This window comes from Schistocerca americana, chromosome 11 (assembly GCF_021461395.2).
Source record: "Schistocerca americana isolate TAMUIC-IGC-003095 chromosome 11, iqSchAmer2.1, whole genome shotgun sequence".
NCBI classification, from domain to species: Eukaryota; Metazoa; Arthropoda; class Insecta; order Orthoptera; family Acrididae; genus Schistocerca; species Schistocerca americana.
The window spans coordinates 150,135,949-150,151,357 of NC_060129.1; the positions used below are offsets into that span (position 1 = coordinate 150,135,949).

At 43.7% G+C, this 15,409-nt stretch overlaps 1 protein-coding gene across 1 annotated transcript in view; it reads right to left on the minus strand.

Moving 5' to 3' along the window:
* The window catches only part of LOC124553410 (serine/threonine-protein phosphatase 6 regulatory ankyrin repeat subunit C-like), a 101,852-nt gene that overhangs the window by 8,153 nt on the left and 78,290 nt on the right, over positions 1-15,409 (minus strand). Inside the window, exon 2 of the mRNA XM_047127275.1 lies at positions 1-60. This exon is cut by the window's left edge and continues 514 nt beyond it. Coding sequence (XP_046983231.1) covers positions 1-60 — 60 coding nt within the window. The remainder of the gene's footprint in view (positions 61-15,409) is intronic.

Sequence of the window (15,409 nt, forward strand, 5' to 3'; positions counted from 1 at the left end):
CGCCCACGTTCACAGCTGCAGTCTCCTGCTTGTCCTTGGTGGCTGCCATTGCGGATGATTCTGAAACATGGTGTCACTAAATAGTCTTCTGTCCTTACACGGCACCCTCAGTACTTGTGTACGCTGAGGTGACAAATGTCATGGGATAGCGATATGCACACACAGCACACAGTACTATCACATACGCCTGGTATAAAAGAGCAGTTCATTGCCGGAGTTGTCATTTGTACTCAGGTGATTCACGTGAAAAGTTCACAATGCGATTATGGTCACACGACAGGCTTTAACAGATGTCGAATGTGGAATAGTACTTGGAGGCAGACATAAGAGACTTTCCATTTCAGAAATCGTTAAAGAATCCAATATTTCAAGATCATATCAAGAGAGTACCAAGAATCATAAATTTCAGGCAATACCTCTCATTACAGACAATGCAGTGGTCAACATCCTTTACCTAACGACCGAGTGAAGCAGCATTTGCTTAGACTTGTCAATGCTAACAGAAAGTGCACAAATCAATTTGGGACATATGGTGAATCAATCCATTAGACAATGTGGTGAAATTTGACGTTAATGGGTATGGCAGCAAGCAACCGATGTGGGTGCCTTTGCTAGCAGCATGGTATAGCCTGGGCCTGTGATCATATCGGTTGGATCCTAGATGTCCAGAAAACGGTGGCTTTGGAAGATGAGCCTGAATTTTGATTGTTAAGAGCTGATGGGAGTCTTCGAGTGTCGTGCAGATTCCATGAAGCCATAGACCCAAGTTGTCAAAGAGGCACTGTGCAAGCTGACTGTGGCTCCATAAACGTGTGGGTTGTGTTTACTGGGGAAGGACTGAGTCCTGTGGTCCCAACCAACTACTGACTGGAAAATATTATGTTCGGCTACTTCAAGAACGAAACTTCCTGGCAGATTAAATCTGTGTGCCAGATCGAGACTCGAACTCGTGACCTTTGCCTTTTGCCGGCAAGTGCTCTACCATCTGAGCTACCCAAGCACGACTCACGCCCCATCCTCACAGCTTTACTTCAGCCAGTACCTCGTCTCCTACTTTCCAAACTTTACAGAAGCTCTCCTGCGAAGGTAGGAGACGAGGTACTGGCGGAAGTAAAGCTGTGAGGACGGGGCGTGAGTCGTGCTTGGGTAGCTCAGTTGGTAGAGCACTTGCCCACGAAAGGCAAAGGTCCCGAGTGCGAGTCTCGGTCCGGCATACAGTATTAATCTGTCAGTAAGTTTCATATCAGCGCACACTCCGCTGCAGAGTGAAAATCTCGTTCTGGATACATTGAGAACATTTGCAGCCGTTCGTGGACTACGTTCCCAAACACCAGACCACAATTGTTCGTGAATGGTTTGAAGAACATTCTGGACAACTAGCATAATGGTTTGGCCAGCCAGATCGCCAGACATGATTACCATCAAAAATTTATGGGACATAACCGATTTGGCTATGGAGGTAGCACGGCTCAATACATCTGTAGGCGAGTTCCGATGACTTGTTAATGCCATGTCGAGCTTCTGCACTACACTGGGCGAAAAGTGTTCCAACATGATATTGAGAGGTACCCCATCACTTATCACCTCAGTGTATAGGCACAGCCTAAGCTGTGTAACGGAACAGTTGGTAAATGTTGTGCATCGCAAGTCACTATGGTATCCTTGCTTTTTACAACAGATGCAACAAGTGAATAGATGCAGAGGTTCATCAGTACATTATCAGAGATCCTTATTTTACACGTCCACATCAGGGTAGAAACAGTCTACAATTTCTCCTTACAATGCAGTGTCAAATGGTCATCAGCCCTTTCAAAATGGTGATCTAGCACATTACAGACAAGGCCAGAGGAAATACAGTGGCAATTCACTGAGTGACGTACCCTCCTAAGCTCCCAGGTATATAGAGAAACGATATATTACTGGAAACTAAATTACTCTCCTCTTAATAACTAGACCTGTGTGTTGTCATGCTGGATTCGTTCACATAGTCAACTGATCATCCGGTACCAAAGTGTAGGGCGCATCACTAGTAAACGTCATCTCAAAGAAACTGCCACTGTGACTGCATCATCTCAACCGACATGACATATTCCAATAGGACAAAGCCTAGCTATGCATAGCACGAAATGTTCAGCCAGAAACAGAGAATATCCCATCCACTTAACTATCTAATGTGCTATGGTTTCGAAACTGACCTCACTATATCACTGCACTGGAGATGATACTGATAAGAAGACAGTTTTCGCTGATATTACTTCCTCAATTCTAGGTTTGGCTCGAAAAATTCTTAATTACAGTTTTTACAACGAGAGGGGCGGGAGGAAATCTATCTTCATTTATTGCACATTGAGCTACAACGAACGTCAAAACAAAATAAATCATTGTACAGCGTCTCATAATATGCGGTACTCTTAGAACGACCTCTCAACAATATTCATTGCATTAAGACAGTACCTACAAAAAGCTATAAAACATTTCTTTGTTTAAAACTGGTGTTTCTAACAACTTTTAAACACTAGTATTGTATACCCATTTTTGTTTATGTTCATAGTGCACAGACTTTCCAGTTAATCATTGTACACTACTGGCCATTAAAATTGCTGCACCACGAAGATGACGTGCTACAGACACGAAATTTAACCGACAGGAAGAAGATGCTGTGATATGCAAATGATTAGCTTTTCAGAGCATTCACATCAGGTTGGCGCCGGTGGCGACACCTACAACGTGCTGACATGAGGAAAGTTTCCAACCGATTTCTCATACACAAACAGAGGTTGGCCGGTGTTGCCTGGTGAAACGATGTTGTGATGCCTCGTGTAAGGAGGAGAAATGCGTACCATCACGTTTCCGACTTCGATAAAGGTCGGATTGTAGCCTATCGCGATTGCGGTTTATCGTGTCGCGACATTGCTGCTCGCCTTGGTCGAGATCCAATGACTGTTAGCTGAATATGGAATCGGTGGGTTCAGGTGGGTAATACGGAACGCCGTGCTGGATCACAACGGCCTCGTATCACTAGCAGTCGAGATGACAGGCATCTTATCCGCATGGCTGTAACAGATCGTGCAGCCACGTGTCGATACCTGAGTCAACAGATGGGGACGTTTGCAAGACAACAACCATCTGCACGAACAGTTCGACGATGTTTGCAGCAGCATGGACTATCAGCTCAGAGACTGTGGCTGCGGTTGCCCTTGACGCTGCATCACAGACAGGAGCGCGTGCTATGGTGTACTCGACGACGAAACTGGGTGCACGAGTGGCAAAACGTCATTTTTTCGGATGAATCCAGGTATTGTTGACAGCATCATGATGGTCGCATCCGTGTTTGGCGACATTGCGGTGGAAGCGTGTATTGGTCATCACCATAATGGTGTATCACCCGGCATGATGGTATGCGGTGCCATTGGTTACACGTCTCGGTCACCTCTTGTTTGCATTGATGGCACTTTGAACAGTGGACGTTACATTTGAGATGTGTTACGACCTGTGGCTCTACACTTCATTCGATCCCTGTGAAACCCTACATTTCAGCAGGTCCTGTACGGGCCTTCCTGCATACAGAAAATGTTCAACTGCTGCCCTGGCCAGCACATTCTCCAGATCTCTCACCAATTGAAAACATCTGGGCAATGGTGGCCGAGCAACTGGCTCGTCACAATACGCCAGTCACTACTCTTGATGAAGTGCGGTATCGTGTTGACGCTGCATGGGCAGCTGTACATGTACACGCCAACCAAGCTCTGTTTGACACAATGCTCAGGCGTATCAAGGCCATTATTACGGCCAGAGGTGGTTGTTCTGGGTACTGATTTCTCAGGACCTATACACCCAAATTGCGTGAAAATGTAATCACATGTCAGTTCTAGTATAATATATTTGTCCTATGAATACCCGTTTATCACCTGCATTTCTTCTTGGTGTAGCAATTTTAATGGCCAGTAGTGTATTATGGCAGTCCATCACACATCTTCAAATATAATTGTTAAATATATTTTTAGGGTTACGTATCTCAATCGGTAAAAACCAAAATCTTATAGAAACCTCTTTTTGTCCGTCTATTTGCCCGATGGTTAAGACTCCTTTCTCTCAGGAACGGATAGAGATATCAAGTTCAAGTTTAGGCTAAGTTGGTTTTGGTTGTTTTGGGGAAGGAGACCAGACAGCGAGTTCATTGGCCCCATCGGATTAGGGAAGGATGGGGAAGGAAGGATTTAAGTGTCAGGAAGGCATTTCTGAAAGTATTTGTATGGAGTGTAGCCATGTATGGAAGTGAAACATGGACGATAAATAGTTTGGACAAGAAGAGAATAGAAGCTTTCGAAATGTGGTGCTACAGAAGAATGCTGAAGATTAGATGGGTAGATCACATAACTAATGAGGAAGTATTGAGTAGGATTGGGGAGAAGAGAAGTTTGTGGCGCAACTTGACCAAAAGAAGGGATCGGTTGGTAGGACATGTTCTGAGGCATCAAGGGATCACCAATTTAGTATTGGAGGGCAGCGTGGAGGGTAAAAATCGTAGAGGGAGACCAAGAGATGAATACACTAAGCAGATTCAGAAGGATGTAGGTTGCAGTAGGTACTGGGAGATGAAAAAGCTTGCACAGGATAGAGTAGCATGGAGAGCTGCATCAAACCAGTCTCAGGACTGAAGACCATAACAACAACAACGGGGAAGGAAGTCGGCCGTGCCCTTTCAAAGGAATCATCCCGGCATTTTCCTGGAGTGATATAGGGAAATCATCACGGAAAACCTAAATAAGTTATGTCAAGTACTAAGATCTATGGTCCCTTAGTGGTGTAAAAAGTCGAAGCTTCTAAGTCAATGCAATCAAAAGATACGGCCATATATGACATAACACGGAAACTCCCACGTTAAAACCTCTAGATGAAATATTTCTAGACGTGTCGGACCTGGTGGTCTAGCAAAAAAGCATATACTTAGAAACCGAGAAGTCGTGGGATCGAAACTCAGTCACACCATGGATATTTCGGCCTTCGTTTTAACCTCTCAACGTAGTGAAGAGTCGCCAGAAACAACATGTGGTTCGGTTTCCACGTTAAAGTGTAGATCCCCTTTCCCCAGCCAGGTAACCGGCGTAGATGAGGGACACACAGGTCACCAAAGTGACGTCCAATAGACAGACCTGCACAATGCGATTCAACCACACGAAATGATAATAATAATAATAATTTATTATCTATATATATATAATTAAGATTGTATGGAGCCCACAGAGTCCAAGTCCTACTTTCAGTTTACGGAATTTTCCTGTAAAATATGTAAATTAATAAAACCATCACTACCTTACATGACTACAGACACTTTCTGCAGCTGCCACAAATTTCTACCGTCCACCACCCGAAACTGTCTCAAATCCAATAAATCTCTGAAGGGTCTCCTCAGAAACCTAACAAGCTATGCAGTCGTGTTGTACGTAGTGTCAAAGAACCTACTCATTCCTTACCTTATCAGTCCACCTAATTTTCAACATTCGTCTGTAGCACCACATCCCAACTGCTTCGATTCTCTTCTGTTCAGATTTTCCCCACAGTCCATGTTTCATTATCACACGATACAATGCTGTGCTTCTGAGAAATTTCTTCCCCAATTTTAGGTATGTGTTTTATAGTAGTAGACTTCGCTTGGGCAGGAATGCCCCATTTTGCCAATGCTAGTCTGCTTTTGACGTCCTACTCGTTTAGTTTGTCACGGGTTACTTTGCTGCCTAAGTAGCATAATTACCTTAATCTACCTCGTGATCACAAGTCCTCATAAGTTCTTGCTGTTCTCTTTCCTGAACGACACCATTGCAGGAAGATGAACTTCATTGCCGGCGACCTTCCAGATCTCCAGACGTTACACCTTGTGCCTTATCTGTGGGGTTAGGTCTAGACCGCGTTTTTATCCCGCCTATGCCTGACACTCTTTAAAGTCTGCGACATCGCATCGTTGTGAATTCGATAACTAGAGAGCAAGTGCTTTGTGTGTGGCAGGAAATGAGCCAACGTTTTGATATTTGTCGTGTAACAGAGGGTGCTGACGTTGAGTGCATACAAATGTGAACTCTTCGCTTTCCAGGAACGATGGAATTGTGTTTCTATTTTTTGTAGTTTGGAAGAAGTAAATGTCTGAAATGTGTTCCTTCTTTTTGAATAGCCCTATATTTCAAAAGTAATCGCTATAGCTGCTGACAAATTTATCCCACTGCAATACAAGACGGTCAGTGTCTTCATCATCAAAAAATGTTTGCCGCTGCCTATAGACTCGTGGTCTTGCGGTAGCGTTCACGCTTCCCGCGCACGGGGTCCCGGGTTCGATTCCCGGCGGGGTCGGGGATTTTTCCTGCCTCGAGATGACTGTGTGTTGTGTCTTCTTCATAGTCATCATTCATCCCCATTACGGTCGGAAGAAGGCAGTGGCAAACCACCTCCACTAGGACCTTGCCTAGTACAGCGGTGAGGGTCTCCCGCATCCTCCCCTACGCTCTGTCAAAGAGTATGGGACCTCGTCGTCATCATCATCATCATCGAGTCATTGAGTCATGACTCTACCAGGGTTGCAACTATTCGAAGCAAATCGACGGCCACCATTGTTCCTCTTCAGGGTTTCAAAAAACACGGAAATCGCACAGGGAGATGGGGACACCATGGAGGATGGTCAGTGCCACCGACAACGATCGTCAGCATCGTCAGAGATGGCCCGACAGCTTGGACACAACACACCAGATATCAATCAGTTTTTGGGCGGCGTAGAATAACGCATGAAGTAGTTTAGGTTTAACCTTCCTAGGTTGGGTTTGGTACGAGGATGATGATTGTTTGGTTGTAGAGAAGTGTTGCAATGCGGGTTTTCCTATCAAAAAGACGTCGAATGCGTGTGAATTAGCTGCTTCTGTCTCGAAAAGTACGTGGCAAGTGCTGCACATACTGTCCTGGAATTACCAGAAAACTTTCAGGAGTATGTGACATGAAGGGATTACTGTTCTGTTACATAACAGAGATGCTTTTGAAGTTTTGCACACATTAGATCAATTAGACTTAATGATTCGTCAGCCTAAGTGTGAAAGTAAGTTTTTACATCTACATCTACATTTATACTCCGCAAGCCACCCAACGGTGTGTGGCGGAGGGCACTACGTGCCACTGTCATTACCTCCCTTTCCTGTTCCAGTCGCGTATGGTTCGCGGGAAGAACGACTGCCGGAAAGCCTCCGTGCGCGCACGAATATCTCTAATTTTATATTCGTGATCTCTTCGGGAGGTATAAGTAGGGGAAAGCAATATACTCGATACCTCATCCAGAAACGCACCCTCTCGAAACCTGGACAGCAAGCTACACCGCGATGCAGAGCGCCTCTCTTGCAGAGTCTGCCACTCGAGTTTGCTAAACATCTCCGTAACGCTGTCACGCTTACCAAATGACCCTGTGACGAAACGCGCCGCTCTTCTTTGGATCTTCTCTATCTCCTCCGTCAACCCGATCTGGTACGGATCCCACACTGACGAGCAATACTCGAGTATAGGTCGAACGAGTGTTTTGTAAGCCACCTCCTACATTTTCTAAGGACTCTCCCAATGAATCTGAACCTGGAACGCGTCTTACCAACAATTAATTTTATATAATCATTCCACTTCAAATCGTTCCGTACGCATACTCCCAGATATTTTACAGAAGTAACTGCTACCAGTGTTCGTTCCGCTATCATATAATCATACAATAAAGGATCCTTCTTTCTATGTATTCGCAATACATTACATTTGTCTATGTTACGGGTCAGTTGCAATTCCCTGCACCAAGTGCCTATCCGCTGCAGATCTTCCTGCATTTCGCTGCAATTTTCTAATGCTGCAACTTCTCTGTATACTACAGCATCATCCGCGAAAAGCCGCATGGAACTTCAGACACTATCTACTAGGTCATTTATATATATTGTGAAAAGCAATGGTCCCATAACACTCCCCTGTGGTACGCCAAAGGTTACTTTAACGTCTGTAGATGTCTCTACATTGAGAACAACATGCTGTGTTCTGTTTTCTAGAAACTCTTCAATCAAGCCACACACCTGGTCTGATATTCCGTAGGCTCTTACTTTGTTTATCAGGCGACAGTGCGGAACTGTATCGAATGCCTTCCAGAAGTCAAGGAAAATAGCATCTACCTGGGAGCCTGTATCTAATATTTTCTTGGTCTCATGAACAAGTAAAGCGAGTTGGGTCTCACACGATCGCTGTTTCCGGAATCCATGTCCAAAAACGACATGATACTCGAGCAAAAAACATGTTCTAAAATTCTACAACAGATCGACGTCTGAGATATAGGTCTATAGTTTTGCGCATCTGCTCGACGACCCTTCTTGAAGACTGGGACTACCTGTGCTCTTTTCCAATCATTTGGAACCCTCCGTTCCTCTAGAGACTTGCGGTACACGGCTGTTAGAAGGGTGCCTACTCTGTGTAGAATCGAATTGGTATCCCGTCAGGTCCAGTGGACTTTCCTCTGTTGAGTGATTCCAGTTGCTTTTCTATTGCTTGCACACTTATTTCGATGTCATCCATTTTTTCGTTCGTGTGAGGATTTAGAGAATGAACTGCAGTGCGGTCTTCCTCTGTGAAACTTGCGGTTTCAGTTAAAAGATTGAGTGCATGGTTCAACTAACATAAAAAATTACTGATTGTTTTCACTTGAAAGGAAAGATTGAATAATTCAGTCAATATGAAAAGTTACAACGGTGTCGAATATTTTCATTCGATCGCTCCCACTGATTGCTTTTACTCTAAGAAAAAAAACCGACTGACACGATTTTTTTCCTGCGGTTGCTCGCAAAGACTAGTTTCACTCAAAATAACAAGTGACTAATTCAAGCGATATGTATTTCTATTTATTTATTTTTTCGTATGGTTCACGTGCAGTTTAAAATCACAGGTATATGACATTAGTATGGTCTTGCTGTGCTGGTACTGCGAACGACTGAAAGCAAGGGGATACTACAGCCGTAATTTTTCCCGAGGGCGTGCAGCTTTACCGTATGGTTAAATGATGTTGGCATCCTCTTGAGTAAAATATTCCGGAGGTAAAATAGTGCTCCATTCGGATCTTCGGGTGGGGACTACTCAGGAGGACGTTATCAGGAGAAAGAAAACTGGCATTCTACGAATCGGAGCGTGGAATAGAAGCTTTCGAAATGTGGTGCTACAGAAGAATGCAGAATATTAGATGGGTAGATCATGTAACTAATGAGGAGGTATTGAATAGAATTGGGGAGAAGAGAAATCTGTGGCACAACTTGACTAGAAGAAGGGATCAGTTGGTAGGGCATATTCTGAGGCATCAAGGGATCACCAATTTAGTATTGTAGGGCAGCGTGGAGGGCAAAAATCGTAGATGGACACCAAGAGATGAATACACTAAACAGATTCAGAAGGACGTAGGTTGCAGTAGGTACTGGGAGATGAAGAAGCTTGCACAGGATAGAGTAGCATGGAGAGATGCATCAAACCAGTTTCTGGACTGAAGACCACAACAACGATATAGAGAGGGTCATTCATGAAGATATGCAAATATTTTAATAAGGTATTCTACAGGTAAAACTAAAGGAAAAAGTTCATATAAACAGGTCCACAAATACTTAGTTATGGAGTAAGTCTAATAAATAATTTCGCCTGAACTTTAGCAACTTCACTAATAAGAGTGTCACTCCAAAATAAATGCACACTATTTCTGTAAAAATAGAGTTTTCATTCTGCATGTGTGAATGTATTACAGTTTGCAGATACATCCTTCCCGCTTGTTTTCAAACTTAGTTCAACCTGTTCCCGTGAGTGGCGCCGTCACAGCATGTCTTCAAGATGACTGCTACACTTGACGTTCGTCAGAAGCAACGTGCTGTCCTACAATGCCTGTGCTGTGGAAACGAGACACTGGGAAACATCCACAAGAGGTTGAAAAAGGTGTACGGAGATGCTGCTGTCGATGGGAGTACAGTTAGTCGGTGGGCAACAGGTTACGTGATGAAAGCGGGCACGGCAATATTGGGGATTGTCCTCGCAGCGGCAGGCCTCGTACTGCACACACTCCAGACAATGTGCAGAGAGTTAACGAATTGGTGACTGCTGACAGATGCATCACAGTGAACGAATTGTCACGCTTCGTTGGGATAGGGGACGGAAGTGTTTGCACAATACTGAAAGTGTTGGCGTTAAAAAAGGTTTGTGCCAAGTGGGTTCCCAGGATGTTGACAGTGGCTCACAAAGAAACGAGAAAAACGGTATGCAGTGAACTTTTGGAACAGTACGAGAATGGTGGAGATGAATTTCTTGGAAGAATTGTGACAGGTGATGAAACATGGTTCCATCATTTTTCACCAGAGACGAAGAGGCAATCAATGGAGTGGCATCATGCAAACTGACCAAAGAAAAAAAAAAAAAAAAAAAAAAAAAAAAAATTCAAAACCACACCTTCTGCTGGAAAAGTTATGGCTACGTTGTTTTGTGTTGTGGACATCGTGCCAAGTGGAACCACCATAAATTCTGATGCATATGTGACGACACCGAACAAACTTCGAGCTCGACTGAGTCGTGTTCGACTACATCGGCAAAAGCAGAATGTTTTGCTGTTGCACGACAATGCACGGACAGGTGTCAGTCAAAAAACCGTGGAAGCGATCACAAAACTCGGATGGAGAACACTGAAATACCTACTTTAGAGTCCTGGCCTGGCTCAATGTGACTATCATGTCTTTGGGAAACTGAAAGACTCTCTTCGTGGAACAAGGTTTGAAGATGATGACTCCATCGTGCACGCTGCCAAACAGTGGCTCCAACAGGTTGGTCCAGAATTTTACCGTGCGGGTATACAGGCGATGGTTCCAAGATGGCTTAAGGCAGTTGAGAGGGATGGAAATTATGTGGAGAAATGAAAATATTGTTCCTAAAGGGTGTATCTACACACTGTAAAACGTTGAAACATGTAGAATAAAAGATAGATTAAAAAAAATAGTGTGCATTTCTTTTAGAGTGACCCTCGTATGCAGCCAACGCAAAACTGTACGAGGTTAAAGTGGAGCACGAATTCCATTTATTTTGTTGTTATTGACCTGGTGAATCTAATAAATGTCCCAGATGTGTTTCTCCAGTAGTTTTCCTGAACATCTAGAGAAGCAAAGAAGCAATTACGTAAAATTTTTAATTTGTTAACTACTTGGCCCATTTTTTTTAATTCCACGCAATTGCACAAAGTTTTCAACAGAAGTTCTAGAGAATTTTATTTTAGAAAAAGTATGGTAGTAATTATTACTGAAGCTGCATGAATGTGTCAGATAATCTGCTTTGTTTTCTCAAGTTAACATGAATTCCCGTGTGCTATGGTATTAATAAAAGCAGATTGCCAGAGGAGAAGGTTGGTGATTGAAATTTATTTTTATTATTACTTCTACATTTGTGACTTGCACAATGCGTAATGCTCCACTAATCAGGATGATACTGATACTAGAAACATGGAAAACAATAGTTATCGCGACATACGGCAGATGTAATGAATGAATTTTTGTTTGTCCACGAATGTTAACACTGTGTGTGTGTTGCCAAACAAATTTTCTTTACAATCATGTACGATTTTCGGTAGTCATATATCAGTTACGGCATAAAGTCAAGCTCCAGCACTCCAGTCGGAAATGAGATTGCAGAGAGGCCTGTGAAGAAGACGTCGGCCAACTGCACGCTGTCCGACCCCTTTCCAGGACGACAACGCGCGGCAGCGACCTGTATGCGAAGAGGACATAAGCGGACTTGTCGCGGCCCAGTTCTACAAAAGCTTCAGGAATGGAGACCTGGGTATAAGCGTTGATAGTATTATTTTGCTTACATTAGAATTGTATACAGCGTGGTCCATTGATAGTGACCGGGTCAAATATCTCACGAAATAAGCATCAAACGAAGAAACTACAATGAACGAAACTCATCTAGCTTGAAGGGGGAAAGCAGATGGCGCTGTGGTTTGCCCGCTAGATGGCGCTGCCATAGGTCAAACGGATATCAACTGCGTTTTTTAAAATAGGAACCGCCATTTCTACTACATATTCGTATAGTACGTAAAGAAATATGAATGTTTCAGTTGGACCACTTTTGTCGCTTTGCGATAGATGGCGCTGTAATAGTCACAAACATATCGCTCACAATTTTAAACAAACAGTTGGAAACAGGTAGGTTTTTTAAATTAAAATACAGAACGTAGGTACGTTTGAACATTTTATTTCGATGATACATGTACCTTTGTGAACGTATTTCAGAGAACGCATGCTGTTACAGCCTGATTACCTGTAAATACCACATTAATGCAATAAGTGCTCAAAATGATGTCCGTCAACCTCAATGTATTTCGCAATACGTGTAACGACATTCCTCTCGAGTAGTTCGCCTCCCGTAATATTCGCACATGGATTGACAATGCGCTTACGCATGTTGTCAGGCGTTGTCGGTGGATCACGATAGCAAATATCCTCAACTTTCCCCACAGAAAGAAATCAGGGGACGTCAGATCCGCTTAACGTGAGGGCCGTGGTATGGTGCTTCGACGACCAACCCACCTGTCATGAAATACGCTATTCAGTACCGCTTCAACCGCACGCGAGCTATGTGCCGGACATCCATCATGTTGGAAGTACATCGCCATTCTGTCATGCAGTGAAACATCTTGTAGTAACATCGGTAGAACATTACGTAGGAAATCAGCATACATTGCACCATTTAGATTGCCATCGATAAAATGGGGGCCAATTATCCTTCCTCCCATAATGCCGCACCATACATTAACCCGCCAAGGCCGCTGATGTTCCACTCGTCGCAGCCATATTCCGTTGCCCAGTAGTGCATGTTATGCCGGTTTACGTTACCGTTGTTGGTGAATGACGCTTCGTCGCTAAATAGAACGTGTGCAAAAAATCTGTCATCGTCCCGTAATTCCTCTTGTACCCAGTGGCAGAACTGTACACGACGTTCAAAGTCGTCTCCATGCAATTCCTGGTGCATGGAAATACGATGTTGATGTAGCATTCTCAACACCGACGTTTTTGTGATTCCCGATTACCGCGCAATTTGTCTGCTACTGATGTGCGGATTAGCCGCGACAGCAGCTAAAACACCTACTTGGGCATCATCATTTGGTGCAGGTCGTGGTTGACGTTTCACATGTGGCTGAAAACTTGCTGTTTCCTTACGTAACGTAACTATCCGGACACTTGGATGATGTCGTCCAGGATACCGAGCAGCATACATAGCACACCCCCGTTGGGCATTTTGATCACAATAGCCATACATCAACACGATATCGACCTTTTCCGCAATTGGTAAACGGTCCATTTTAACACGGGTAATGTATCACGAAGCAAATACCGTCCGCACTGGCGGAATGTTACGTGATACCACGTACTCATACGTTTGTGACTATTACAGTGCCTTTTGTCACAAAGCGAAAAAAGTGGTCCAACTAAAACATTGGTATTTCTTTACTTACTACACGAATATGTAATAAAAAATGGGGGTTTCAATTTAAAAAAACGCAGTTGATATCCGCTTGACCTATGGCAGCGCCATCTAGCGGGACAACCATAGTGCCATTTGGTTCTCCCTTTCAAAATGGACAAGTTTCGTTCTTTGCAGTTTTTTCGTTCGACGCTTATTTGGTAAGATATTTGGGCCGGTAACTATCAATGGACCACCCTGTATACTGAGGAACTTGCTTTTTGTTTACGTCGTCCTTTGCTTGCGACCCATCTATTGCATTTCTCACAAAGTAGTATCATTTACTTTTCGTAATAAAACTCATTAATACGATTTGCTTGAATTGTTGTTCAGCGATCCGAGAAAGCAGTTTTGCTATACATCCCATATTCGGCGACTAGGCAGGGTTCAACATCTACATCTACATCTACATGATTACTCTGCAATTCACATTTAAGTGCTCGACAGAGGGTTCGTCCAGCTACAATCATACTATCTCTGTACCATTCCACTCCCGAACAGCGCGCGGGAAAAACGAACACCTAAACCTTTCTGTTCGAGCTCTGATTTCTCTCATTTTATTTTGATGATCATTCCTACCTATGTAGGTTGGGCTCAACAAAATATTTTCGCATTCGGAAGAGAAAGTTGGTGACTGAAATTTCGTAAATAGATCTCGCCGCGACGAAAAACGTCTTTGCTGTAATGACTTCCATCCCAATTCGCGTATCATATCTGCCACACTCTCTCCCCTACTACGTGATAATACAAAACGAGCTGCCCTTTTTTGCACCCTTTCGATGTCCTCCGTCAATCCCACCTGGTAAGGATCCCACACCGCGCAGCAATATTCTAACAGAGGACGAATGAGTGTTACTGGTGGATTTGGAAGAAACGGTATTGAGCCCAGCTACAACGACCTTGTGATCACTAATCCCTGTATCAGTCATGACGCCCTCTATCAGCTCTGGATTGTTTGTGGCTAAGAGGTCAAGTGTGTTTTCGCAAGCATTTACAATTCGCGTGGGTTCGTGGACTAGCTGCTCGAAATAATTTTCGGAGAAAGCATTTAGGACAATCTCGGAAGATGTTTTCTGCCTACCACCGGTTTTGAACAAGTATTTTTGCCAACATGTCGAGGGGAGGTTGAAGTCCCCACCAACTATAACCGTATGAGTGGGGTATTTATTTGGTACAAGACTCAAATTCTCTGAACTGTTCCGCAACTGTATCATCGGAGTCTGGGGGTCGGTAGAAGGAGCCAATTATTAACTTACAAGGGGAGGCCGCCAATTGTGAAATTCAGATTCGATTCATACTGCGCATAATAAAAGCTCATGGCCAGAGGTGTAATGTGGCAAAGCACCAAGATGCACTTCTCAGCCGTTGTCGAGAAAATCGACAGTTAAAATAAACCGTTGCGGTGAAATACTCTCAACGATTAACAGTTTCCTACAGCGTCGTGGCGTAGCGGTAAGCGCTCGGGTTCGTAATCCGAAAGTCGCCGAATCGAATCTCGCGCCATGCAATTTTTTTTTTATTATTAGTTTTTTGTAATATAACTATTAATGAATTGCTTATGCGTGTTGGTGAAGGCGGATCGCTCTCCAATTGTACCGCCTCCATGTTTTCGACGATGTTGTAAGTTGCGCTAGGGCCCGCATCTACCTTCTTTCGAAGTTAGCAGGCAACTACGCTGTTATGCGGCGGCTCGTTTCGGCCCATTCAACGTTTGTTCTTCAAGCGTAACGAGCGAGTAACGGAGTTTATATTTCATACCTGCCACAGCAAATTTGTGTTCGTGGGGTCTCTTCTAATTCGAACGTTTGACTTACGCTATACGTATTCGTTTCGGAATATCGTTTCTACGTCTTCCGTTAACTATACTTGGTTAACATTATGAAGA